The sequence below is a fragment of the Salmo salar genome, chromosome 04, assembly GCF_965601325.2.
Source record: "Salmo salar chromosome 04, fSalSal1, whole genome shotgun sequence".
NCBI classification, from domain to species: domain Eukaryota; kingdom Metazoa; phylum Chordata; class Actinopteri; order Salmoniformes; family Salmonidae; genus Salmo; species Salmo salar.
This window is the reverse complement of record NC_138294.1, coordinates 17,613,329-17,638,308: the sequence shown is the minus strand read 5'-3', so window position 1 is coordinate 17,638,308 and position 24,980 is coordinate 17,613,329. Positions and strand designations below refer to the sequence as shown.

At 45.5% G+C, this 24,980-nt stretch overlaps 2 protein-coding genes across 5 annotated transcripts in view; one reads left to right on the top strand and one right to left on the bottom strand.

Moving 5' to 3' along the window:
- Positions 1-18,468, top strand: part of LOC106602294 (lymphoid enhancer-binding factor 1) — a 60,777-nt gene extending 42,309 nt beyond the window's left edge. For 2 of the 4 annotated variants that reach the window (XM_045716481.2, XM_045716476.2), the window contains exons 7-12: positions 234-399; positions 1,516-1,623; positions 4,809-4,857; positions 6,195-6,260; positions 6,830-6,873; positions 16,906-18,468. In XM_045716481.2, the coding sequence (XP_045572437.1) occupies positions 234-399; positions 1,516-1,623; positions 4,809-4,857; positions 6,195-6,260; positions 6,830-6,864 (424 nt within the window). In that variant the 3' untranslated portion in view covers positions 6,865-6,873; positions 16,906-18,468. The remainder of the gene's footprint in view (positions 1-233; positions 400-1,515; positions 1,624-4,808; positions 4,858-6,194; positions 6,261-6,829; positions 6,874-16,905) is intronic. The other 2 variants (XM_045716485.2, XM_045716482.2) reach the window with 2 other exon arrangements.
- Positions 18,469-20,944: 2,476 nt separating this feature from the next.
- On the bottom strand, positions 20,945-24,593 carry LOC106610339 (hydroxyacyl-coenzyme A dehydrogenase, mitochondrial). The gene is made up of 8 exons (XM_045716473.2): positions 24,341-24,593; positions 23,669-23,797; positions 23,396-23,553; positions 22,728-22,854; positions 22,437-22,526; positions 22,196-22,268; positions 21,690-21,806; positions 20,945-21,393 (listed from the first exon to the last, which is right to left on the bottom strand). The coding sequence occupies exons 1-8, from the start codon at positions 24,539-24,541 to the stop codon at positions 21,275-21,277; spliced, it is 1,014 nt and encodes a 337-aa protein (XP_045572429.2). The 5' UTR covers positions 24,542-24,593; the 3' UTR covers positions 20,945-21,274.
- Between the last annotated feature and the right edge of the window lie 387 nt (positions 24,594-24,980).

Genomic DNA, 24,980 nt, shown 5'->3' with positions numbered 1-24,980 from the left:
ATGATTAAAGACTCCTGGCGTGCTGGCAACGCCTCGCACGCACACACCCTCGCTCCCAATTGGCTGAGGCGAAACAGACCCCTTGCCGTTTGTTCTCACACTCCGGAGGCGCCCAGTTTCTCCGTCGCCACCCTCCCTCCTCCGTCCCCCTCTTCGTCTTTTAGCACCGCCGCCGTTCCCTCCTTCTTCTTTACCTCGCTCCCTTGTTCTTTTCTCGCCAATTGTTTTGCCAGGAAGCCTCAGCACCAGGACCAGAGGAAGGAGCAGGAGCCCAAGAGACCCCACATCAAGAAGCCGCTGAATGCCTTCATGCTGTACATGAAGGAGATGAGGGCCAACGTGGTGGCAGAGTGCACGCTCAAGGAGAGCGCCGCCATCAACCAGATCCTGGGACGGAGGGTACGTATGGGAGAACCCAGGATAGAGCACCCTGACTGGGATGGAGAACGGTTAACCGCCCCCTGTTCTGTAGTCAAGGGTCTGAAACCTTGACAATGTGATGATGTGTGCTAGGGAAATGGCCATAAGACACCATTTGTGTTCTTGTGTTAACCATAACCACCTGACAGCATCTCTCGTTCAGCTAGAGGGCTTCGAGATCATAGAAATAGAATCCATAGAACGGGCCTCCCCATGCAAATCATGGAGAGAGTGTAATAATGTTATATGATGTACTGTTTTCTCTTTTGTTTCGTATGTAACGTAAGTGCCTTAATGCGTTTGGACCCCAGGAAGAGTAGCTGCTGCCTTGGCAACAGCTAATGAGGATCCCTAATAAATACAAATGATGTCATAATAGGTGGACTGGTTAGAGGTTCCAAGCCCTTTCTCTGGATCCGCTTTCTATGTTTGAGATGTTCCTTCAACTCTTCTACATCAAGGTCCTTCAAGGGACTAATCCCGATGACCATGTCCTTGTCCTAGCCTGTTACTTCCCCTCATCAGACAGATCCACTTCCTACCTGACTGACTAGCGGACATTCAACCAAATTGGCTTTTTCTTCAAACTTACCGTAGATAATAATAGTGTGGTTTGGAAATGACAAAATGTGTTCCTTTTGAGAATGGGAGTAGAAGAAAGAAAGTGAATGAGAAAGAGACCAATGGAACGTGTTTAAAGCCTTAACAGAAAGCCCTGGTGGTTGGGCCAGCCAGCCACAGCAAAGCTCTGTTTGCGGCCTGTGTTTGGTAATTGCCCGCTGACATAGTTTGAAGCAAAAGCGCCGCTAAATTGGAACCAGTGTTTTGATATGAAATCAAAGTATTTTTTTCTCTCTTTCTTCCTCTCTCTTGCCCATATGCTAATCTCTTCATCATGTTCGCCCCCTTTAAAAACAAAAAATGATTCCCTATTTTTTTTTTACCAAGCGTTTGTACATTTTTATAAAGGATTTTTTTCTGTAGCAAAACACTAGCACCCATGTCTTTGGAGGGATCTTTGGAGGGAACTTGAAAGTGCAGACCAGTAATTGACTGTGTGCTGTTTTTCCTTTTTTCTCTCTCGTACTGAATCAGTGGCATGCTTTATCCAGAGAAGAGCAAGCTAAGTATTACGAATTAGCCCGCAAGGAACGGCAGCTCCACATGCAGCTCTACCCCGGCTGGTCTGCCAGAGATAATTATGTAAGTATCATATAGAAACGGATTGGCAGCGGAGAGGTGTGTTGTGTGTGTGATTTTGTCAACTGGGATTGTATTTTTCTGGCCGGGGTTCAAATAGTATTTGAAATCTTTCAATTACTTTTGAGTGTTTGAGTCTGCCTGGAGTGCTAGATGAGCAGGGTTTGCACTTTTGGGGCTATTCCATTGGTCATATTTAGCCAGGCAAGGTTGATCAAGCACCGCTAAAGTATTTAAAAGATTGAAAATGCTCTTTGAACCCAGGCCTGTTCAGTTTTGATATAGGCTATAAGTTGTTTATGAAATTCAGAACAGTAGCTAGTATTCTGTGTTGGATTCCTAAAGACAACGCTACCTACAACACTCTAATAAACATTAGCCTTTTCCATGATAATGGTGTCCATTTTTAGCTGCTATGCTACAGCCCAATGTGTAATTCATAGCACTCTACTTCCATGCTATTATTACCACCATAAAGGATTCTAGTATCAGACTCAGTATTATGCGACACTGAGAATAGTGGCCTGTGATGGTGCTGCCAGTCTTTGATGTTCTGTATCAACATGGAAGCCTTGGATATGTAAACAGAGTTGATGCCCCTACCCAGGGGCGTAGACACTTAGTGACGACTAGATTACTGTGTGGTTTCAGATGGCACAGCAACAAGATGTGTGTGTGTCTGTCAGGGCACCTGTTATGTTAATAATATGTCATGATCATCTAGGTGTGTTTGTCTGTTCCATATATGTGTGTTTGAGACTGTTCCGTGTGTGTGTGTGTGTGTGTGTGTGTGTGTGTGTGACTGTATGCTAGCGCCTGCCGTTGTTAAAAAGTGTGGCTCCAGCACTCACTTTCACTCCACCACCACAGGGGCTCTTTGTAGTGTTCATCTGCCTCCTCTCTGGACAGCCCCGCTCAGCACCTCTCACCTTCTGCCTCCGCCGCCCCGCCGCCACCACACCACGCTGGGAGAAACACTGCCGGACAGGGAGTAGAGGACAGGACGGCATAGGGCAGGACAATACAATGCAGTACAGACTTTAGTCTCTAGCCCTTACCCCATTGGTGTTGACAGATCTGAAAGGACTGATCTGATAGGCTAAAGCAATAAGCCAGGAAGTAGAGGATGACCTCATGGTGTCTGATGGCCTCTACTACCCTATAGCTGCGTTCGAATACTCATACTAACCGCACTAACCGTACTATTGTGACGTAAATTGAGTATGTAGTATGCTTATTGGTCATAGTATGGAGTTAGTATGCCAAAAGTTCCCGGATGTCGTACTAAATTCACCAAAATACGAAATATACAAGCAGTGGACACTGTTTCTGTGCTTTTAGAACCCATAATGAAATTCTTCAGAAAATGGCCGTGGCTTTTCAGATTTGAAGAAAATGGCGGAAAATATGCCGAAGTCTGACGAGAGTGGATACAAATGCATTGCTTTAACTAATTATGACCAATGGTAGGAAAATGTTGAGCAATGTAATAAAGTAATTACTTTTCAAATAAGTTATGTTACACGTTATGCTGGCTGACAATTTGTTAGCTAGGCTAACCTTACGAACCGCATAGCATATCATTACAGCAGTATGTACCGGTATGTTAGCTAGTTACCTAACGTTAGTTGGCTACTAATACATTGTTGAACTTGCCAGTATATTAACTATATGCTAACTAACTAACTACCCAACATTGACTTGATTATTCACAGCATTCTTAGCTTTGCTAAGTGGTATAGTCGTTGTGTGTTCTCAATGGGCTGGCTATCTATTCCGATTTCAGAGCACTCTCGTCTGAGTGTGCCAGAGTGCAGAATAAACGATGAATTTACGGACGCTCAACACCTGTTGAATATCAACCCTACTCCTCGGCCAGAGCGTCCAGTGTGCGCTCTGAACACTCCGAGTGCGAAGCGCTCTGAATTAACGAACGAACAATCTGACAACGCTCTGAGTTTACGAACGCCCAGAGCACTCTCTGGCACTCCAGATTGAATTTACGAACACACCCGAAATCGTAAGATGTCTGGCTAGTAATTTGTTATGCTAACAAGCGGTTGCATAGCAACAGCATCAACTTCCGGTAGACAGGCGAAGCGCTAGTACGCTCAACTGAAAGGATGCCGTTCATTTACAGTTGACTCAAATGAACTAATAGTATATAGTATGTAGTATATACTCATTAAGTATGTAGTATACTGTATGTTTTTATGGGTATTTGAACACAGCTTATGAGTCTCATAGAGAGGAGCACACACTTAACACCAAGCACCCCTCTGACATAAACTAAGCCCTTCATAGTACTGTACCACACACACACACACACATCCTCACTGTCATAGACTACTGTACACATCACCTGCCCCACCCTCTCTCTCCCTCCCTCCTCTCTCTGTCTGCCACAGCGGTGTGAGAGGAACCCAGATTAGCTCATCATAAATAAGTGGATTAGTAGACTTTGCAGCAGGAAACCAAAGTGCTGCTCATATTTGACTAGAATGACTGTTATGCTGCTATCTCCACCTATAGTCCCCCTCCCTAGGGGATTTGGGTATAAGCTATAAATCCACACACTTACTCACAGTGGAGCTCAGTGATCAGCGCTCGCTGAAGGGGGGGTTGACTGATGCTCTCCATGGTAATCAGTCGAGGACCAGCTCTCCCAAGTAATATATAGCCACATTTTAATTACATATCGATGTTTGGTATTAGGAGACTGAAAAAGACTACATACGCTGCTGCTGCTACACTTTAAGTCTTTATAAAAGAATGGTGATGGACGTTTTGTTCATTCTAGGTTGTTAGAGAGCACACACTGATACAGGTGAGGAGAGGACAACCAAGTTTGCTACTTGCTCCGTTTGGAAGGCAAAGGGTGGGGTTCAAAACCTAACATTCTGGAATGGATCCTACCAAACATGTCTGTTTGTCAGAGAGCACACTATACTGAAGTCAGGTGTGGAGAGGATGGAGACAGCCAGCTCTCATAGGCAGGGAGTAGAGATGGTCAGCCCCTCTGACCAATCCCAGCGTGGTGATTGGCTGCAGGCCCAGAGAGCGAGGAGTGCTGGTTGGCTGCCTGGCGGGGGATGAGTGAACGGGGCAAACGGCAGCAGGACTAAGCGTGGTGGAGTGAGGGTGAGTGCTGGAGCCACACTTTAAGCGTTCACCTCGATATTTTCTAGGGAAAGAAGAAGAAGCGGAAGAGGGAGAAGATCCAGGAACCGGCTGCAGGTAACCAACCTCTCCCCCTTTTCCTCCCTCTATCTCTTCCTCTCTTTTTCCCTCTTTCTCTCTCTCTTTTTTCCAATTTTGCTCTTTCCCTCTCTTCCTCTTTCTCCCTCTCCCTATCTTTTTCTCCCCCTCTCTCTCTGTCTCTTTCTCTCCCTCTTTCTCTCCCTCTATTTTCTTCCCTCTCTTTCTCTCCCTCTCTCTTTTCCTCCCTCTTGCGCCAACCCTTTCTCTCCCTGCCTTTCACTCCCTCTTTCTCTCTCTTTTCCTCCCCCTCTCTCTCCCTCTCTCTCCCTCTCTTGCCCTCCCTTTCTCTCCCTCTTTCTCTCTCTTTTCCTCCCTCTCTTTCTCTCGCTCTGTCTCTCCCTCTCTCTCTCTTTTCTTCCTCCCTTTTCCTCCCTTTCTTTTCCTCTCTCCCTCTCTTTCTCTCCCTCTCTTTTCCTCTCTTTCTCTCCCTCTCTTTTCCTCTTTCTCTCCCTCTCTTTCTCTCCCTCTTTTCCTCCCTCTCTCTTCCTCTCTTTCTCTCCCTCTCTTTCTCTCCCTCTCTCCCTCTCTTGCCCTCCCTTTCTCTCCCTCTTTCTCTCTCTTTTCCTCCCTCTCTTTCTCTCGCTCTGTCTCTCCCTCTCTCTCTCTTTTCTTCCTCCCTTTTCCTCCCTTTCTTTTCCTCTCTCCCTCTCTTTCTCTCCCTCTCTTTTCCTCTCTTTCTCTCCCTCTCTTTTCCTCTTTCTCTCCCTCTCTTTCTCTCCCTCTTTTCCTCCCTCTCTCTTCCTCTCTTTCTCTCCCTCTCTTTCTCTCCCTCTCTTTTCCTCTCTTTCTCTCCCTCTCTTTTCCTCCCTCTAATTCTCTCCCTCTCCTTTCCCCTCTTTCTCTCCCTCTAATTCTCTCCCTCTCCTTTCCTCTCTTTCTCTCCCTCTAATTCTCTCCCTCTCCTTTCCTCTCTTTCTCTCCCTCTCTTTCTCTCCCTGTCTTTTCCACTCTCCCCTTTTCCACTCGATTGTTGTTCTATGAGGTGATGAGTGTTCAGTTTGTCCTTTACAAACTCTCCATGCAGTCTCTTTTGTGTTCGTCTCTCACACTAGTCATTTTAACACTTACATGCACCTCAAGCAATAAAAGGTCTTGTCACTGTGAAACAGGCCCCTGTAATGCTGAAATAATCATAGCCAGGTGTTGTGCCATGCTTGTCATACAGTATTGGGGAAGCTATAGCTGCATTTCCCTAGAAGTAACCAATCAAGAGGCCCCACTTTGACCATGTGGGTAGTTTCACCTGGATTATGCATGAAACGTTTTAGCCCCATCCACCCATAACCACCCCTCCCCTCCTCCTCCCTCTCCAGACCCCCATAGAACTCCATTCGACCCCTCCGCCCTCACTAGAGTGGGCTTTCAGAACCACCATGCAGGTACCAGTGTCACTCAACCTGCACCTCTCCTCTGTACTCCCTCCCTCTCTCCTTTCTCCATCCATCCATACATACATCCACCCCCCCCTCCACCTACTTTGGGATTAGTCTGTAAATGCTGGTTGGCTTCTTAACTGCTCTCTGGGCTTTGCACTCTATTGGTTAACCTGCTGTATGTCTCTGCCACTGTGCTCTTAGCTTAAAGCTCTATGTAAACGCTGTACCGTTGTGTAGGAACCTATTGGGGGAAAATCTATATTTAGAAATCTAATCACTATCGCTGTTGGTCCAGCTATAATGTAGACCGCGTGCTATATTACCATTTCCATACCTATTATCAAGTTGCTTCTACATCTGCATTGCTTGCTGTTTGGGGTTTTAGGCTGGGTTTCTATACAGCACTTGGTGACAACTGCTGATGTAAAAAGGGCTTTATAAAAACATTAGATTGATTGAATTTCTGCTTTAGTTTGTGGTGAGATGTTCAATTAGCCCAATTGGCTTTCTTTTCCTCACCTGGACATGCCTTATGTAAAGACAAACATGTTAAAAGATGCCATTTTCTGCAGGTACAGGCCAGAGAATGAAAACGGCGTACATCTGAGCATAAATGGTAAGACCCCCCCCCCCCCTCTCCAGTCATGCCCGTCTGGTCTGGTAGTATGTGTCAAAGCCTTGTAGACTGTTTACAGACTAATCCTACAGGGTCCACCCTAAACTCACCATGGTCATTGTGTCAATCAGTGGGGGCTGCTGAGGGGAGGAGGGCTCATAATAATGGCCGGAACGGAGCGAATGGAATGGCGTCAAACCATGTGTTTGATGTAATTGATACCATTCTGTTTATTCTGCTCCAGCCATTACCATGAGCCCTCCTCCCCAATTAAGGTGCCACCAACCTCCTGTGGTGTCAATGGTGTTAAGTCTCAAGGAGTGGCGTGTGTGTGTGTGTGTGTGTGTGTGTGTGTGTGTGTGTGTGTGTGTGTGTGTGTGTGTGTGTGTGTGTGTGTGTGTGTGTGTGTGTGTGTGTGTGTGTGTGTGTGTGTGTGTGTGAGTGTGTGATAGTGTGTGAGTGTGTGTGAGTGTGATAGTGTGTGTGAGTGTGATAGTGTGTGTGAGTGTGATAGTGTGTGAGTGTGTGATAGTGTGTGTGTGTGAGATAGTGTGTGTGTGTGATTGTGTTCTGGGTGTATATTGACCTTGCCACTCCATTGACAGCCTTTTTTCTGGCTAGTGAGATGACCATCTGAATCCTCTGTGTGAACGTTGCAGTGCATGGCTGAGAAACTGTTGTTGATGAGTCCTGTCTTAAGTCCAAACTGATGCCCTTATTAGATGTAACTCCAACACGAAAATGGACAAAGTACTCTGCATTATCGAAAGATGTTACAAAACAGACCTTTTTCTGGTCTGGCCTCTTCATAGCAGCAGATATTCCTGGAGGATTGGGAGATTCCGTCCCAAATGGAACCCTATTCCCTACATAGTGCACTACCATACCCCTATGGGCCTAGTGCACTACATGGAATAGGGTGCCATTTGGGAGGCATGCAGCCTAGACCCAGACCGATTATTGGGGGCCAAAAAAGCCGATACCGATTAATCGGCCGATTTAAAAAATATTTTGTAATAATGACAATTACAACAATACTGAATGAACACTTATTTTAACTTAATATAATACATCAATAAAATCAATTTAGCCTCAAATAAATAATGAAACATATTCAATTTGTTTTAATAATGCAAAAACAAAGTGTTGGAGAAGAAAGTAAAAGGGCATTTTGTGCCATGTAAGAAAGCTAATGTTTAAGTTCCTTGCTCAGAACATGAGAACATATGAAAGCTGGTGGTTCCTTTTAACATGAGTCTTCAATATTCCCAGGTAAGAAGTTTTAGGTTGTAGTTATTATAGGAATTATAGGACTATTTCTCTCTATACGATTTGTATTTCATATACCTTTGACTATTGGATGTTCTTATAGGCACTTTAGTATTGCCAGTGTAACAGTATAGCTTCCGTCCCTCTCCTCGCTCCTACCTGGGCTCAAACCAGGAACACATCAACAACAGCCACCCTCGAAGCAGCGTTACCCATGCAGAGCAAGGGAAACAACTACTCCAAGTCTCAGAGCGAGTGACGTTTGAAACGCTATTAGCGCGCACCCGCTAACTAGCTAGCCATTTCACATCGGTTACACCAGCGTAATCTTGGGAGTTGACAGGCTTGAAGTCATAAACAGCACAATGCATTGCGAAGGGCTGCTGGCAAAACGCACAAAGTGCTGTTTTGAATGAATGCTTACGAGCCTGCTGGTGCCTACCACCGCTCAGTCAGACTGCTCTATCAAATCATAGACTTAATTATAACATAATAAACACACAGAAATACGAGCCTTAGGTCATTAATATGGTCGAATCCGGAAACTATCATCTCGAAAACAAAAAGTTTTTCCTGTCAGTGAAATACCGAACCGGTCCGTATTTTATCTAACGGGTGGCATCCCTAAGTCTAAATATTCCTGTTACATTGCACAACCTTCAATGTTATGTCATAATTATGTACAATTCTGGCAAATTAGTTCGCAACGAGCCAGGCAGCCCAAACTGTTGCATATACCCTGACTCTGCGTGAAATGAACGCTAGAGATGTGACACAATTTCATGTTAGTAGGCAATATTAACTAAATATGCAGGTTTAAAAATATATACTTGTTTATTGATTTTAAAGAAAGGCATTGATGTTTATGGTTAGGTACATTGGTGCAACGACAGTGCTTTTTTCGCAAATGCGCTTGTTAAGTCAACACCCGTTTGGCGAAGTAGGCTGTGATTCGATGATAAATTAACAGGCACCGCATCAATTATATGCAACGCAAGACACATTAGATAAACTAGTAATATCATCAACCATGTGTAGTTAACTAGTGATTATGTTAAGATTGATAGTTTTTTATAAGATAAGTTTAATGCTAGCTAGCAACTTACCTTGGCTTCTTGCTGCCCTCGCATAACAGGTAGTCAGCCTGCCATGCAGGCTCCTCGTGGAGTGCAATGTAAGGCAGGTGGTTAGAGCGTTGAACTAGTAACCGGAAGGTTGCAAAAACAAATCCCCGAATCCCCCCTGAACAAGGCAGTTAACCCCCATTCCTAGGCCGTCATTGAAAATAAGAATGTGTTCTTAATCTGACTTGCCTAGTTAAATAAAGGTGTAGTAAAAATAAAAAAAATAAAAAAAATAATAATAATCGGCCAAAAATACCGATTACCTACTGTTATGAAAACTTGAAATCAGCCCCACTTAATCGGCTATTCCGATTAATCGTTCGACCTCTAGTTGCATGTTTTCTGTTCTACCCGACACTGAATGGAGACTAGACCTTCCAGACTACATCTGGGCTCAGGAAAGCTATGTAACACCACGCTCCACTAGAATACTGTCAAATCACATCATTTGATAGAGATTTGTTGGCGGTTTGGTGTGAAGTGTGAAGGGTCCTGCTGTGCTGTACGAGCACTATAACACATAAAGCACAACGTAATCAGTCAAATGTTGTGGGGTTTATTTGGTTGGGGTTGTTCTTTGTGAAAAGCATCAGTTTGCCATTGGGTAAGTTGTGACCAGCGCCAGTAACAGACACAAACATGTAGAGCTTTTGGACCAAAGTGTCACCAGGCTTTAAACTGGGTGAAATAAATTAATGCCTACCTTTCTACCATTAGATCTCTCTCTCTCTCTCTCTCTCTCTCTCTCTCTCTCTCTCTCTCTCTGTCTGAGGTTAATCTTATAGCATCCTGCTGTCTGCATTTTTATGGCATCCTCTCTCTCTCTCTCTCTCTCTCTCTTTCTCTCTCTTTCTCTCTCACTCTCTTATCTCTCTCTCTATCTCTTTCTCCCTCTCTATTTCTTTCTCTCTCTCTCTCTCTCTCTCTCTCTCTGAGGCAAATCTTACAATGAAATCAAACCCTGAACCAGACAAAGGTTTTCCGCTTGATTGATTCTTGACCGGTGGCTCCCGCTCTGTACCTAAATTGGACCGTTTTTCTCTTATTCACCAGCCGCACTTCGCCTCTGCCTGAGACTTTATCCGTGATCCAATAATTAGCTGGGTCTATCCGAGGCAGGATGGACACCACGGCTGATTCATTGTGACAACCTTAAACTCATATGCATAATACCAGAGAGGACTGCCACAACTCCTCAATTTATGTAGATCCCAAAGAGCCTGGATTGAGGTTAGCGTTTGGCACGGCAGACTTCAGGCAGCGAACATCTTTAAATGAACTTATTTGTCTATTTCTTTTTATATCCGCCCTCGCCTCGATTGCAATGGTTTTGTAATGGAGTGCGTCTATCTATTCACTCTGAAAGGACACCCCGGATGTTCGTGTTTATTTTTGTTGATATTGTTTGCACATTAATTTGCAGGGCATGATTCATCAGAAAACCCTTTTAAAGGAGAGTAGGGTAAGGATCAATACAACTTCCTTGTTTTCTCTTCTTCTGTACAGATTTAAATGTCTGGCTGGAAAGGCCACACCAATGAGTGCAGCAGTTCAACAGTGTTTCATTTCTTGGAGTCGATTGTTTGTTATCCCCAGTGGGTCAGACACCAGACCCAGCAAACAGATGGTTCTCTGAACCTGCAGTTAAATAGCTCTCTGGGAATCCAGCTATTATTTTGACATTGTGAAATGTGTATTTCCTCCCTCCCTCTCGCTCTCTCTCTGACACTTTCTCTCTCTCTCTGTTCCTCTCTCTCTGAGACTTTCTCTCTCTCTCTGTGCCTCTCTCTCTGAGACTTTCTCTCTCTCTCTGTTCCTCTCTCTCTGAGACTTTCTCTCTCTCTCTGTGCCTCTCTCTCTGAGACTTTCTCTCTCTCTGTTCCTCTCTCTCTGACACTTTCTCTCTCTCTCTGTTCCTCTCTCTCTGACACTTTCTCTCTCTCTGTTCCTCTCTCTCTGACACTTTCTCTCTCTCTGACACTTTCTCTCTCTCTGACACTTTCGTTCTGACACTCATAACTTTTCACTCTGTCGCTCTTGACTCATTCTCTCTCTCTCTCCCTGTTCATTGTCTGACTCAGCCTGTCTGATTCACAGGGAGATGTGTATCTGGTTGGGAAACACACGTCCTTAAGGCTATCTACTTTTCAGCCACTGCGCATGTGTCACAAAGGGAGGGAGACGACTAATAACAAAGGTGGCCTTTTTAATCTGATGAACAGCGTGGGCCATGAGTCACAAACGTTGATAAAAACTCCCCAGCGTTGTAACTGACGGAGTCATCTCAGTCCAACTCTTATGAACGTGCTCTTTTGTTTCCACCCGGTAACCGGATAGCTCTGTGAGAGCAAACTTGAATTTCCCCAGTTTTTTCGTGCGAGTCAGTAAATATGTAGCTCTACGTTTTGCATTTTAGTGTTTTTTTTTTGGGTGGGGGATTCATCTTGGCTGTTTGAATGTCTTTTTTTTCAACTGCCCTAACTAAAAGTGGAGGCCAAAGATGGTGTGTTTGTGTCAGTAGCTGGTGAACTAGTGCTGTACGGAGCGTTGACTGTAGTGGCCTCTCTCTCTCTCTCTCTCTCTCTCTCTCTCTCTCTCTCTCTCTCTCTCTCTCTCTCTCTCTCTCTCTCTCTCTCTAGCCCCCGTGTGTTTTCCTGTGATGTGTGGAGGCAGAAGTCAGCTGTCAGGATTTGATGAGCGGGGGGTGGGGGCAAGGGGGAGGGAGGGAGAGGGAGGGCAAAAAATAAAATCCCTCTTGTGCTCAAGAGTTCTCCTTCTCCCAACTGTCGTTCCACTCTCTCTCTGCCCCTCATCCCTCTCTCTCCTCCCTTTCTCCCCCTCTCTCTCAAACAGCCAGTCGTACTCTCCGGGTTCAGAGTCTTACCTTCAGTTCCAGAGCTGGTTTGATTTGGGGCTGGTTGCCTTAAGGCCACAAGTGGAGGACACACACACACACACACCCCACCACCACAGCGTTATTAGTGACCTGGGATAATTGGAATGGTTTCGGGGGTCTGTGAAACACTCAGGGTCTTGCTCTGAGCGTCTCAGCTCAGCAGAGTAGAGGCATCTCCTGCCTCCTCTTTAAAACTACACTTCACAAAGAAGGGGAAAAAAAGAGCGGCCTTGGCATAAATCAGGGCGACAGCCACCGGCTAATGTTACTGTGGGTTAGGAAGTTGAAACGGAAATGTCCCCTCTCGCGCTCGCTCACTCTCTCTCAATCGCACACACACACACACACACACACACACACACACACACACACACACACACACACACACACACACACACACACACACACACACACACACACACACACACACACACACACACACACAAAGCAGAGCTCTGTGAAGGAGAAAAAGACAACCTCAGCACTTGTGGCCTTCCAGGGGTGTAGCAGCTGTAGTGGAATGTCTAAACTATGTAGGTGTGCCCGCCCGAGTCTACCGCGTAGGTTTTAGTCAAACCCTGGACTTAATCTCTTGCCTCTCCTCCTTCAGAGAAAAGGTCTCTCTTTGATACTTCTTAGGGGCTCTTGGGGGCCTCTAGTTTACGTGTGCGACTGAGCTGTGCATCCCCAATGGCACCCTATTCCCTTTATAGTGCACTACTTTTGACCAGAGCCCTATGGGTCCTGGCCAAAAGTAGTGCACTATAAAGGGAATAGGGTGCCATTTGGGATGGGTACCATTTGGGACACAGTGAATCACCTAAAGTGGGGCTTTCTGTTTAGACTGGGTCTGTGGGTTTGTTTTGGTTGAGTCACTGGCCTATTGTGGCGATGTCTGGCCAGCTGCAGGGAGCGACCGTATGAGGGTAGAGCCTCTCCCTCCCTGCTGGGTTTTGTCATGTCTTCTCTACTTCCTCTCCTTCTCCTTCCCTCCCACCTTCTCTGTCTCTCCCCGGTGGCTCCTTGAGACTCTGCAGATTGAGGGGGTGGTGGGGGTGTGCTGCCTTGTAAAACGTCCCCCCTTCTGAGTCGTTATCTCTGGATCATAAAAGGCCCGCAGGTAACAGAGGGGAGCGACAGGAAGGGGAGCGACGGGAAGGGGAGCGACAGGAAGGGGAGAGGGGTCGCAGGAAGATGTTTTTTTCTTTTTTCTTTCTCTCTATTTAATTATTTCTAAACACGAAACTCTGTTTTGAGATGTGCTGAGTTTCTACTTCTGCTGAACAAAATGTGGCTCCTATTGTAGGGGGGGGTTTCTCTCCCTCTCTTTCCTCCTACTCTCTTTCTCTCTCTGTCCCGTCTTTCCTCCCCGTTCTCCCCTCTTTTCCCTCCTCTCCCTCCCTCCCATCCGATGGTGAGTCTGAGTGGCGGTGGAGCTCCTTTGAAGTGCGCCGCAGCAGAGGGAGCAGTCATTGTACGAGCCCTTTGATAGTGCCGCCCTGGCCTCCAGCCCCCAGCTCCAGCTTTGTAGCTGTGCAGTACTGCGGGGGCACACCACACTACACTACGCCGCGCTTGGCCAGACTTCAGCAGCTCGGGCCCCCAGCGACGGCGCATCAGATGTGGGTAGAGGGGTAAGGAGACAGGGCTCCTACCCCCAGACCCCCAGCTCTACCCCAGTCTCACTAGCACATGCCTGAGGTTTGGGCTTTCGGTGGCTCGGTGGGCGGGAGCCTTACCCCCTACCGTTCCTCTCCCCACAACCAAAAACCCTCCCCTCTCCCTTCCTCTAGCCTCGTATAGACAGAAACCTCCTTTATCCACTTCCCTTTCTCTTTTCTTCTCATCCCCCTCTCCCTCGTTCTGTTTTAACTGAACCCCCCCAAACATCCCACCGTTATCAACAATACCACTGTCGGTGTTCCAGCCCGGACATGAACAACGTTTCTCCCACTCAACCACCCTGACTTTTGGTTGGCGGTTAGAAATGACAGACACAACTATTCTAGGTTTTCCTTTTAATGTTCTGTCTCCCGGCAAGAGAAAGTGCTGACAGGATGAAGCCAGTTGTTTAAAACACACCTTTTCTTCTTTGGTTTTACCTCTTCCTTCTCAAGCTGACGATTTCCGGTTGTGTCAGTGTCACAATCGAATAGAGAAAGTGAGACTGCCTGAGCCGAGAGGGTGTCGCCAAACAAAACCATAGTTTACACTCTTCACAGCAAGGTGATTATCTCACCAAGACAAGTCAGTGCAAAGGTTGGCCATCTCCGTTTTTTTCTGGTCGACTGACTTTGTTTCCTGAACTTAATGCGTTGTCTCAATCCCTGGTTGGATTTGAATAGCCGCCATTTTCCTTTTCTTTCCATCCTGCCAATGCTGTGTTAAAACCTGATTCTGAAACTTGACAGAGAAAATCATGAGAATTTCAGGTTTATTTCCAGCTTTTAATGCCATCTTGGAGTAAATTTCAGTCTAGATGTGCAAATTCCCAGGTTTCAGTGATTTGGAGCTGATCTCTGAATCCATATTTCATAAAATAAGAACATTGTCTGTCTAGGTTGCTGACTTTGTGGTCGAGACAGACATGGCAACAAACAGTCAGCTGATTTGGCATTTCCTCCTCTCCTCTCTCTCCCAGAACTCTGTCGTTCTCTTTTTCCTCTCCTCCTCCTCCAAATCTCCCTCTCTCCCTCTGCCATGGTAAAGTCTACACTCCTGCCTGTGTTGGAGACGCCTCGCTCCATTTGGCTTATTTTCAGTAATTTGTCGGCTGTGTTTTCCTTTTTCATGGAACGAAAAGAAATCCCAGAGCGCCGCTGCAGCTCAGGGAAGGAGGGGGGGAGGGAGGGAGGGAGGGAGGGAGGGAGGGAGGGAGGGAGGGAGAAGTAGGGAGGAGTAGTGGAAGGCAGGCGGGACGGGCCCAGCTGCGGGCTCTTTGATTTGCCCCGGGAAGGTGGAGGCGGCGATTGAGAGATGCGGGGCCGTGCCAGTTATCTTAACCTCCCACGCTTCAAAGACCCAGAGCCTGGGCCCCGTTGGTCTCAGTCGCTCCCCCCACCTCCCATCCCCTCCCTGGGCCAAGGAGAGAGAGAGCCAGAGCCAGGACCCGGCCTCCACTGGAACAGAGGAGCGTTTCATTTCCTGCAAAGAAGTCCAGCCGGCATTCCTGAGTGCTAACTGAGGGGAGGGGAGGTGGGCAGAGGGATAGGGGGCAGGGAAGGGGTCAAGTTGCTCCTGAATCCCGGCGTTTGTGTGTTGGTGTCGGGTGGGTCTGCTGTGAAGCCCTGGCCTGATGCCCCCTCCTGACCCACCACCACCACACCCCTCCATCGCCCCCTCCACCCCCAACCCCCCAGGCTTTTTCCCAAGACAGGAAGGACTAAGCCAGGGCTTTTCATCTTGTGGCCGGGAGGGAAGGAAAAAGCTCCCCAGGAAGGGAAGGGGGCACTGGGTCTGAGGGCTGGGCTCTCAGATCCTGGGATAAAAAGGGGGCAGTGGAGGTAAATAAACAGCGACAGAGGCTCTGTCTCTCTCTGCGGCCCTCACTACAGTACCTCCTCTCCTTCGCCCGGGCGGCTCAGGGTCAGCCATCCCTGGGAAAGGCGGCCTCCGTCCCACTCCCTTTCATCCACATGTGGTAAAGCAATCTGGAGGGAGGGGAGAGTGTGTGTGTGGTGCCAGGGTGGAGTTGCAGGGCTCAGCTGACTTCTCAACCCACAAAAACACACTTATTCTCTGACCTCACCACAAGGGAGCGGTCCTTCCACTAATACACCTTCTCTCTCTTTTCTCTCCTCACATCTTTCACTCCCTACCCGGTCAGACATCTACCTCTGTATCTCTTCCCCTTCTCCCTTTGATCACTGATTCCATTTGATGCTGGAAAATAACCAACACCGCCCGTCCGTCAATAACTGAAGCTGACTCTGTTAGCTACGCTCGCCACAGACCAGTATTTTGAGCAAAAACCACTTTTGTGGTTTGACAAACAATTTCCCATGCATGGACGGGTGGATGGTGGCCGGCGGGGCTTTTTAGAAGGCCCTGTAAAGTGCCTTCTCAGCGTGAGAAGACTCTCTCTACCTCCTCACAGCCCACACACAGCAGTGGCAGCATAAATGTCAACCAGAAGCTGTATTCCAGCTAGATGGATGGTTGCGTTCAGAGAGAGAGAGCGGTAGCAGTAGGTAGATGACATCAGGGTGTCAGTCAGAGAGGGGGGCAGAGCAGATGGAGCCAGCTTGGGTCACAGTGACCTGATGTCAGAGTGAGATCAAAGCTAATGCCAACCCACATCCTGTCACTAACCTACGACCTAATGTTCAGTCGGAAACGCTATTACTGCTCTCTGAAGACGGCAGAACTGTAGTGCTCCTTCACTCGTCCAGGTCCTCTGTAGAGTTAGTGTGTGTGTGTGTGTGTGTGTGTGTGTGTGTGTGTAGCATTGTGAGGATGCAGCACTCATTCACTGTATGTGGGATGTGTGAGACTGTCTGGTTTCAGACGACGTTTACAGCAATGTGTTGTTGTGGTTTCATGTGTTTAAGCTCCTTTTTAGTTAGTGAGGGATTTTCCCTCAGACTGAACGGGTTATATGTTCATTGCATCTCCCTGTTTCTGACCAGTATGAAAAAGACAGCCAGCACTCGCAAATGACCTATAACAGCAGTCACTATGGACACGTTTAGGGCCTCTGTTGTTGCCCATTGAACTGACCATGTTTCTCTCTCTGTCCTTCAGGAGGAAAACGGAACGCTTTCTCCACGTCGTGCAAAGCGAAGGCAGCAGCTATGGCCCCTCTGTTAGAGATGGAGGCCTGCTAGATTCAATGAACCCTCCTCCACCTTATCCCCGACCCCCAAGCCTCAACTCCCGTTCTCAGAGGAATACCCCCCCGAACTTGACTTTATACTCCTCTCCTGCAGTGACTCTCCTATCTGCTGTAGAAACTGAACTGAACAAGACAATCACTACTAAAGACCATCAACCAACCGCATGCAAACTCCCCAGCCCCCTCACTCCCCAGCCCCCTCACTCCCTAGGCCCTTACACCTTTTTTTCTTCTTACAAGCAGCTCTATCTCAATCCAAGGCACTGCACTGAAAACAATTCAGCGATTTCACTTTGTCAAACACAATTAACACCTCCCCACACATACCCCAACACCTGTTTCTAAGTTATTTCTAAGTTATTTGCCACCTCCGTTCCTTTCCTTTGTACAGCCCACTATGTTCGACCCTCAACACTCCCCTTTCCCCTCTCTCACTGGATTTCAGACCACATGTTTGGGTAGCGGCCTGACCCAACACCTCTTTAGACTGACTGCACTATCACAAGGAAGATGGAGGGATGTCAATCACATGTTGTCAAGGAAACATCCTCTCAAGGCTCCTATCCTCCATTTTGTTTTTAATAACGACCAGTTGGTGCAAAAAATATCAACGTTTTATGATTATAGCTTTTACTTTTGAGTTGGAATTAATTGAATGCTTTTTTGTATTTTGAACTTGGTTTAAATTTCTCGGTGTATATTTTCAGTGAATGTTTTTTTTTTTTTCTTTTTTTTTTTATATATATATATACTGGTATATATGAAAATAAGCTTTGAACACAGGAAAGCCATTTGTTTTCTTGTTAAAGCGTCTGGCAGAAAAATGAAAATTAAGGCTTCTTTTGATACTATTTGTAACAAATAGTGACCTTGACTCGAGTCTTGCTCAGATGTAAAATAAAGCTCAGTATGTGTACTTTTTAAGAAACTGTCAGGATATGTCACTTTTCTTGGTATTTTTGCAGGCAACGTTAGGACAAAGGCAAGTGGTTGCTCAGAGGCCTATATTTTATTGTTCTAAACTGACAAATGAAGCAGATATATATTTACCCCAGCACTTGGCAGTGTTCATTTTATTGCGATCAGGGTTGGGGTCAATTCCAGTCAATTCAGAAAGTTAACCAAATTCCAATTGCAAATCAACATTTTCCTCATTGGAAAGCATAGAAGAGAAGTTGGAGTTGGAATTTCAGTGTACTTCCTGAATTGACCCCAAGCCTGATTGGATGGACTTTTCTCTTCTCTATCTGGTAACTGTGGTCTTTTTGCCTATGTTGTTTATTTCATGCATTTCTGTAACATTTTATTGATTTCATGCTCTATTTTTAGTATTACTTGATGCATTTTTTATTCATTGTCGTATTTTGAATCACTGTCATCTTGGTATTAGCACTTTGCTTCCCAAGTGGTCACATTTTAACAGTTTCAACATGTTTTGTTTTTTTAAAGAAAAATAAAAAGGCATTGGCTCATTTGATCTCCCGACCAGATTTATGTGATAGAAGCTATACCTTACTTACAGGGCTGGTTTCCGGGACAGAGATTAAGCCAAGTCTTAGTCTAGTCTAAAAACCTATTTAAATAGGGATTCTTCATTGAGCTTTGTTTTTAGTCTAGGCCTAAATCTCTGTCCAGGAAACAAGCCCAATAATCTTGTAGCTTGTGATCATTAGTAGGCCCATCATATGGTTCATATCCAGAAATTCTGCATTTGACAACACTGCCACTTAGTGGTCTTAAATAGAACTACCAAGCCGAATTATTGACTATCTCTAGGGGAAACTTCAAAAGGCTCTAAAACCGACCAATTAAAACTCCAGCAGCATGCCGAGACTGAGGTTGCGCTCATACAGTATTACGGCTATGCCAAAAGGGGAAATCTACATCTTGAGTATTGAAGCTGCTCTTAAATGTGAAATCCATGGAAAAAGGTGAGACGTGACCACTAGCGGTTCTGGGGGGGGCGTGACAAGTTTGGACCCCCTTGTGGCCCCCCTAAATGTGGAATATGAAATAATTTTTACATAAATTTTTGCTATCGTTCTTTTTTTACATCCGTTATTAGACAGTGGCAACGATGATGACTATGAACATGGTCTTTTGCCTGCTAATGCCTGCAATGCAGTGAAGAAAACAATGTCTAATGTAACTGGCCCCTCTAACAGTACAACTGGCCCCAGCTTGGCTGCCCCAGTTGAAATGGTCTAGAACCGCCACTGGATGTGACGTCTCATGTATCCAAGATGATCAATTTAATGCCGGGATATAAAGAGGGTAATATTTTTGATTTTTGAATTGAGTAATAGGGATAACATCAAAGGAACTCTTGAAACAATATTAGAAATTAACAGTGGGGTTGAACACGCAGGGATCGTTGACTGACATACAGTGCATTCGGAAGGTATTCAGATCCCTTCCCTTTTTCCACATTGTTACATTACAGCCTTATTCTAAAATGAATTAAAAAAATATATATCCCTAATCGATCTACACACAATACCCCATGATAAAGCGAAAACAGGTTATACATTTTTTTTTTTTTTTAAACACCTTATTTACTTAAGTATTCAGACCCTTTGCTATGATAATCAAAATTGAGCTCAGGAGCATCCTGTTTCCATTGATAATCTTTGATGTTTCTACAACTTGGGAGTCCACCTGTGGTAAATTCAATTGATTGGACATGATTTGGAAAGGTACACACCTGTCTATATAAGGTCGCACAGTTGACTGCATGTCAGAGCAAAAACCAAGCCAAAACGTTGAAGGATTTGTCCGTAGAGCTCTGAGACAGGATTGTGCCGAGGCACAGATCTGGGGAAGGGTACCAAAACATTTCTGCAACATTGAAGGTCCCCAAGAACACGGTCACGTCCATCATTCTTAAATGGAAGAAGTTTGGAACCACCAAGACTCTTCCAAGAGCTGGCTGCCCGGCCAAACTGAGCAATCAGGGGATAAGTGCCCTGGTCAGGGAGGTGACCAAGAACCTGATGGTCACTCTGACAGAGCTTTAGAGTTCCTCTGTGGAGGAAGGACAACCATCTCTGCAGCACTCCCCCAATCAGGCATTTATGGTAGAGTGGCCAGACGGAAGCCACTCCTTAGTAAAAGGCACATGACAGCCCACTTGGAGTTTGTTAAAAGGCACCTAAAGGACTCTCAGGCCACGAGAAACAAGAATGCCAAGTGTCACACCTGTTTTTCAGCGGCAGGGACTGGGAGGCTAGTCAGGATCGAGGGAAAGATGAACAGAGTAAAGTACAGAGAGATCCTTGATGAAAACCTGCTCCAGAGCGCTCAGGACCTCAGACTGTAGCCAAGGTTCACCTTCCAACAGGATAATGACCCTAAGCACACAGCCAAGACAACACAGCAGTGGCTTCAGGACAAGTCTCTGAATGTCCTTGTTTGGCCCAGCCAGTTCCCGGACTTGAACCCAATCTAACATTTCTGTAGAGACCTGAAAATAGCTGTGCAGCGATGCTGCCATCCAACCTGACAGGGCTTGAGGATCTGCAGAGAAGAATGGGAGAAACTCCCCAAATACAGGTGTGCCACGCTTGTAGCATCATACCAAAGAATAATAGGCTGTAATCGCTGCCAAAGGTGCTTAAAGTACTGACTAAAGGGTCTGAATACTTACTTAAATATGATATTTCAGTTTATTTAATACATTTGCAAAAATGTATAAAAACCTGTGTTTGCTTTGTCGTTATTGGGTATTGTGTGTAGATTGATGAGGACAAAAAAACAAATCTAATACATTTTAGAATAAGGCTGTAATGTAACAAAATGTGTAAAGAAATCCAGGGGTCTGAATACTTTCCGAATGCACTGTATCACTGGGTATCATTAATGGCAGGGTGTGTTGGCTCAAAGGTCCAGAGGCAAATCCATCCCTAGAAAAGAACTGCATGAATAGAAATCTCAGAACAACCTATGGGAAGCATTTGGAAAAGTCAGTTTAATTCCACAAACTCAGTTGCTTACAAACCACACGTAAAGATGACATTCAGAATATACAGTCAAAAGACAGGTTTGAATTGATAACACCGGTCTACCATTCTTCAGGAAGGCACAGATTCGTTCCAGCTGCATCTCTGTTCTACCGTTGTCAAAATTAACCAGCGGTTTTTCTATTATCACTCATGCCCTTATCAGTACTGGGAGGGACTACATGATCTTGTCCAATCGGAAGCGCTTATTTTCATTTTCCGTTTTGTCACGGCGTGCCTTAATGAACAGGCTCCAGCTAGTGTTGATGCTGGGGCGGGGTTACTTGTACTTGTAGAAGCCCTCTCCGGTCTTCTTGCCGAACTTGCCCTCGGCCACCAGCTTGTTCAGCAGCTCACTGGGCTGCATCAGCGGGTTGTCAGGATCCTTCTCAACCCAGCCTGGAATCAAGTCATCAACACAAACTTTTCATTTTAACTAACTACTTTTGCATTGGTTTTACACTATCTGCATCTACTTCATTTGATGTTTTTGTTTCTTCAAATATTCATCACCATTTTCTAAAGACCACCGGCACCTCACCATTCTATAACCAAAACAGTGCTCCTCCCCTGTGCCATATGACATGCAGTTATTTCTATTGGGCCTGTTCCTAGCTGCTAATATAGTCCTCTTTTAACTGGTATTGAAATCAGTCTGTAATAGGAACACACTTGTGAAGCAGCCCAACACTCACCGTCCATGATGAATTTAGCCGTGTCCAGTCCTACGTAGTCCAGCAGCTCAAAGGGCCCCATGGGATACCCAGCGCCCAGCTTCATGGCAATATCAATGTCCTCCTTTGACCCGTGGCCTGACGAGAAGAGCGCGCACACACACACACACACACACACACACACACACACACACACACACACACACACACACACACACACACACACACACACACACACACACACACACACACACACACACACACACACACACACACACACACACACACACACACACACACACACACACACACACACACACACACACACACACACACACACACACACACACACACACACAGCCATTGAATGAAGGGTGACAACGGTTTCATATACAGACAACTATGTTTTGTTAACCACAGATGTTCATACACAACCGTTTGTCACATCCCTCTTGGCTCTGATGCCATTTTCATTCATATACAGGCAAAAGGTTTGACTATCTTTCAGTCATGCAGGGCTGGTGTACCTCTCTCATGTAGCCTGATGGCTTCCATCATGTAGGGCACCAGCAGACGGTTCACAATGAACCCAGGAGTGTCCTGAAGATGAACATAACGTACTGACGTCAGTGAACCGTTTATGACGTATCTGAACGGCATATGATGAAGATAACGTATGGTGTAATATGGTATGTCACTGCATTATCTTTAAAAGTGTACAATACTAGAGAAATACTTTATATTTGTTCAAATAAGCGAGGATCTTACTTTGCAGGACACTGGCGTCTTTCCCAGTGCTTTGCTGAAAGCCAGGAGGGAATCGAAGGTCTCCTGGCTTGTGGCTGATGTTCCAATCACCTGAAGAGGAAACGTAAACTACTTAACACCTTTCAATTGAATCTTGTTGATAAGGAGAGCAAGCCCAGCGTCATTTTAAAGCAACTTACATATGTTTCTAATTTAAACATCTTCATCACATAAAAAAACAAAAAAACTGCTTTGCGGGAGACTATATAGAGAGAGATGTCCTAAAATGTACACCGCACTGCTGATCCTTACCTCTACCAGCTTCATCATGGGGACGGGGTTGAAGAAGTGCAGCCCTCCAAATCTGTCCAACCTGCTGGTGGAGCTGGCTATGTCGGTGATGGGCAGAGAGGATGTGTTGCTGGCGAAAATGGCGTGTCTTAAAATAGAGGAACCAAAAACATCAGGCAACGAGCAGCAAGCAACCCCCATGAGGTACATCCCAATTAGTAACATCAATTATGTGGGATACACAATGCCCTTCCTTTTGAAATATTTTATTTTAATTAGAATAGTTTTAAAAATAGTCTATTTTAAGCACATTTCAAGGATACCAGCATAGCTTTATAGTAAGTATAGAAAAAAAAGCTCAAATGAAGATAAAGGAATTTTGATATTTAGGCTACACATTCAAAATGGCAACAACAAATGTTTCTAATCAAACAGCACTTGCTCTGGCTTGATGTTCATTTCAACACTGGCCATCGATAGCTAACTCCTCTGACTACTGACGAAGTCGCTGACAGCGGAGACAGGACAGTGCTTATGTGGTTTGGATCCACACTCGCTTGGCGGGTAACCTTGAGACCAAAGACATGGGTTGGACCCACAAGCTAATGCCTAGGATTCAGCTCAGTGGGATAAGACAGTCTTGTGGTGTGTAGGAGACACAGGTTCAAGCCCTAGTCAGGCATACTTACGCTGGTGCTACTTTGTCCAGAGCACCAAAAAGTCCCTGTTTGATCTTGAGGTTCTCCACGATGGCCTCCAGCACCAAGTCTGTACTCCCCACCACAGACGCTGCGTCTGTCGATATCGACACGTTGGCCATCACCTTGGCAATAAACTCTGCTCCTGCCTGAAACATACATGATGACGGTCAAACCCCTGTTTGAATCAATGGTGTTAATAAAATGAAGTTCTGCCAACATTTCCTCATTGGAAACAGCAACATTAACATATCAGCGACCAACATCAGGCTTGTCAGCAAACTTCTTCTTGACCACCCTCTTCAGGCTGCCTTCTATTCCCTTGGCGGATTTCTTCAGGATTTCCTCATTTGTGTCAACCAGCACCACGGAATGGCCCGTTGTAGCAGCAACCTATTAGAAAGGGGGAACACAAGTGTGAGTCGTGAGTGACAGGTGTTCACCAGGTTTGACTGTCAATAATATAACTCCTGAATTGAAGGACATTTCAGGTAGGTAACAAAAACCCTCATATAACTAGCTAGTTAAAGTAACTATAGGTTAAAGGCCACCTCATGCAGCCATGTTCGCCATCTGTGTTTTGCACTGATCAACCTGGGACAGCTTGTGAGACATACTGTACTTCTTACCCAGAGATGAACAACAATTGCTTATAATACAGAGTTGTGTTACTGATTAGCCTGCAAAACTCATCCCCTGCATCAGGGGAATTGCCTTGGTTGGCTTCTCAAGTGGGTATCTAACTAGTTAGCTAATAGCAAGCTAGCGGTTAACTAACAAGTCGGTAAGTTCGTGCACTTCATTGCTATATTTAACTGGCTTGTTGGCTAGTTTTGCAACGTTAGCTGACAAGATAGCTAGCTAGCCTCTGTAGCAAGCTAGCTAGCAAGCTAATATTAGCAAACAAACTTGTCATTAACAGTTAACGTTAACTACCTGTGCGATACCTGCACCCATCTGTCCACCCCCGATGATCGTAACGTGTTTTATCGCTGCATTTCGGACTGCAGAAGAGGAGAGACCTCTGATGACTTGGTGAGTGAAGAAAGCCATGGTTTGCAAGGCGGAGAGGACCCCACCAGAATGAAGCAGCTGGCTGTGGCTGAACGTAGTCAGACTGACACTCAGAGACACCATGTAAAGTAGGAAGGTCGTTGTGTGGCAGTGGTCACGTGACTATTTAGCCCATTCCATGACCTTTCACACAGTTTTGATGTGGTGCGTTTTATTAGAGATTCCTACTACTGCTCTGATATAGGAACGAGTCAGTAATACCATTGTAGTTTGATAGGATGCAATAGCACTTTCTACTGACAAGACAAGAATAGTGTGTGCAACAGTTGCATTAAAGCACATCAAGATCATCATTTGATTTATTTTATTGCCATAATGCAATAGACAATCAAAATAATTTTAGATTTTTAAACTTATTTCAGGCCAGTGAAATACAAATGACAAAATACTCAAGTAATTGAAATACGTATTTCAAAAACATGTAACAGAAACACCGGGCATCAGTAACAGTGGATTAACACACCAAAATACCATAGGGTAAGAAAAATATAAGCTATGTAAA

What these genes read in the sequence shown, in the direction of transcription:
- LOC106610339 (XM_045716473.2), bottom strand. Translation starts at nt 24,541, where the DNA reads ATGGTGTCTCTGAGTGTCAGTCTGACTACGTTCAGCCACAGCCAGCTG. An exon ending in CTGGACAAAGTAGCACCAGC is followed by an intron (nt 22,855 to 23,395) that starts GTAAGTATGCCT and finishes CTCTATTTTAAG; the next exon opens with ACACGCCATTTTCGCCAGCA. An exon ending in CATCAGGCTACATGAGAGAG is followed by an intron (nt 21,807 to 22,195) that starts GTACACCAGCCC and finishes TCTTCTCGTCAG; the next exon opens with GCCACGGGTCAAAGGAGGAC.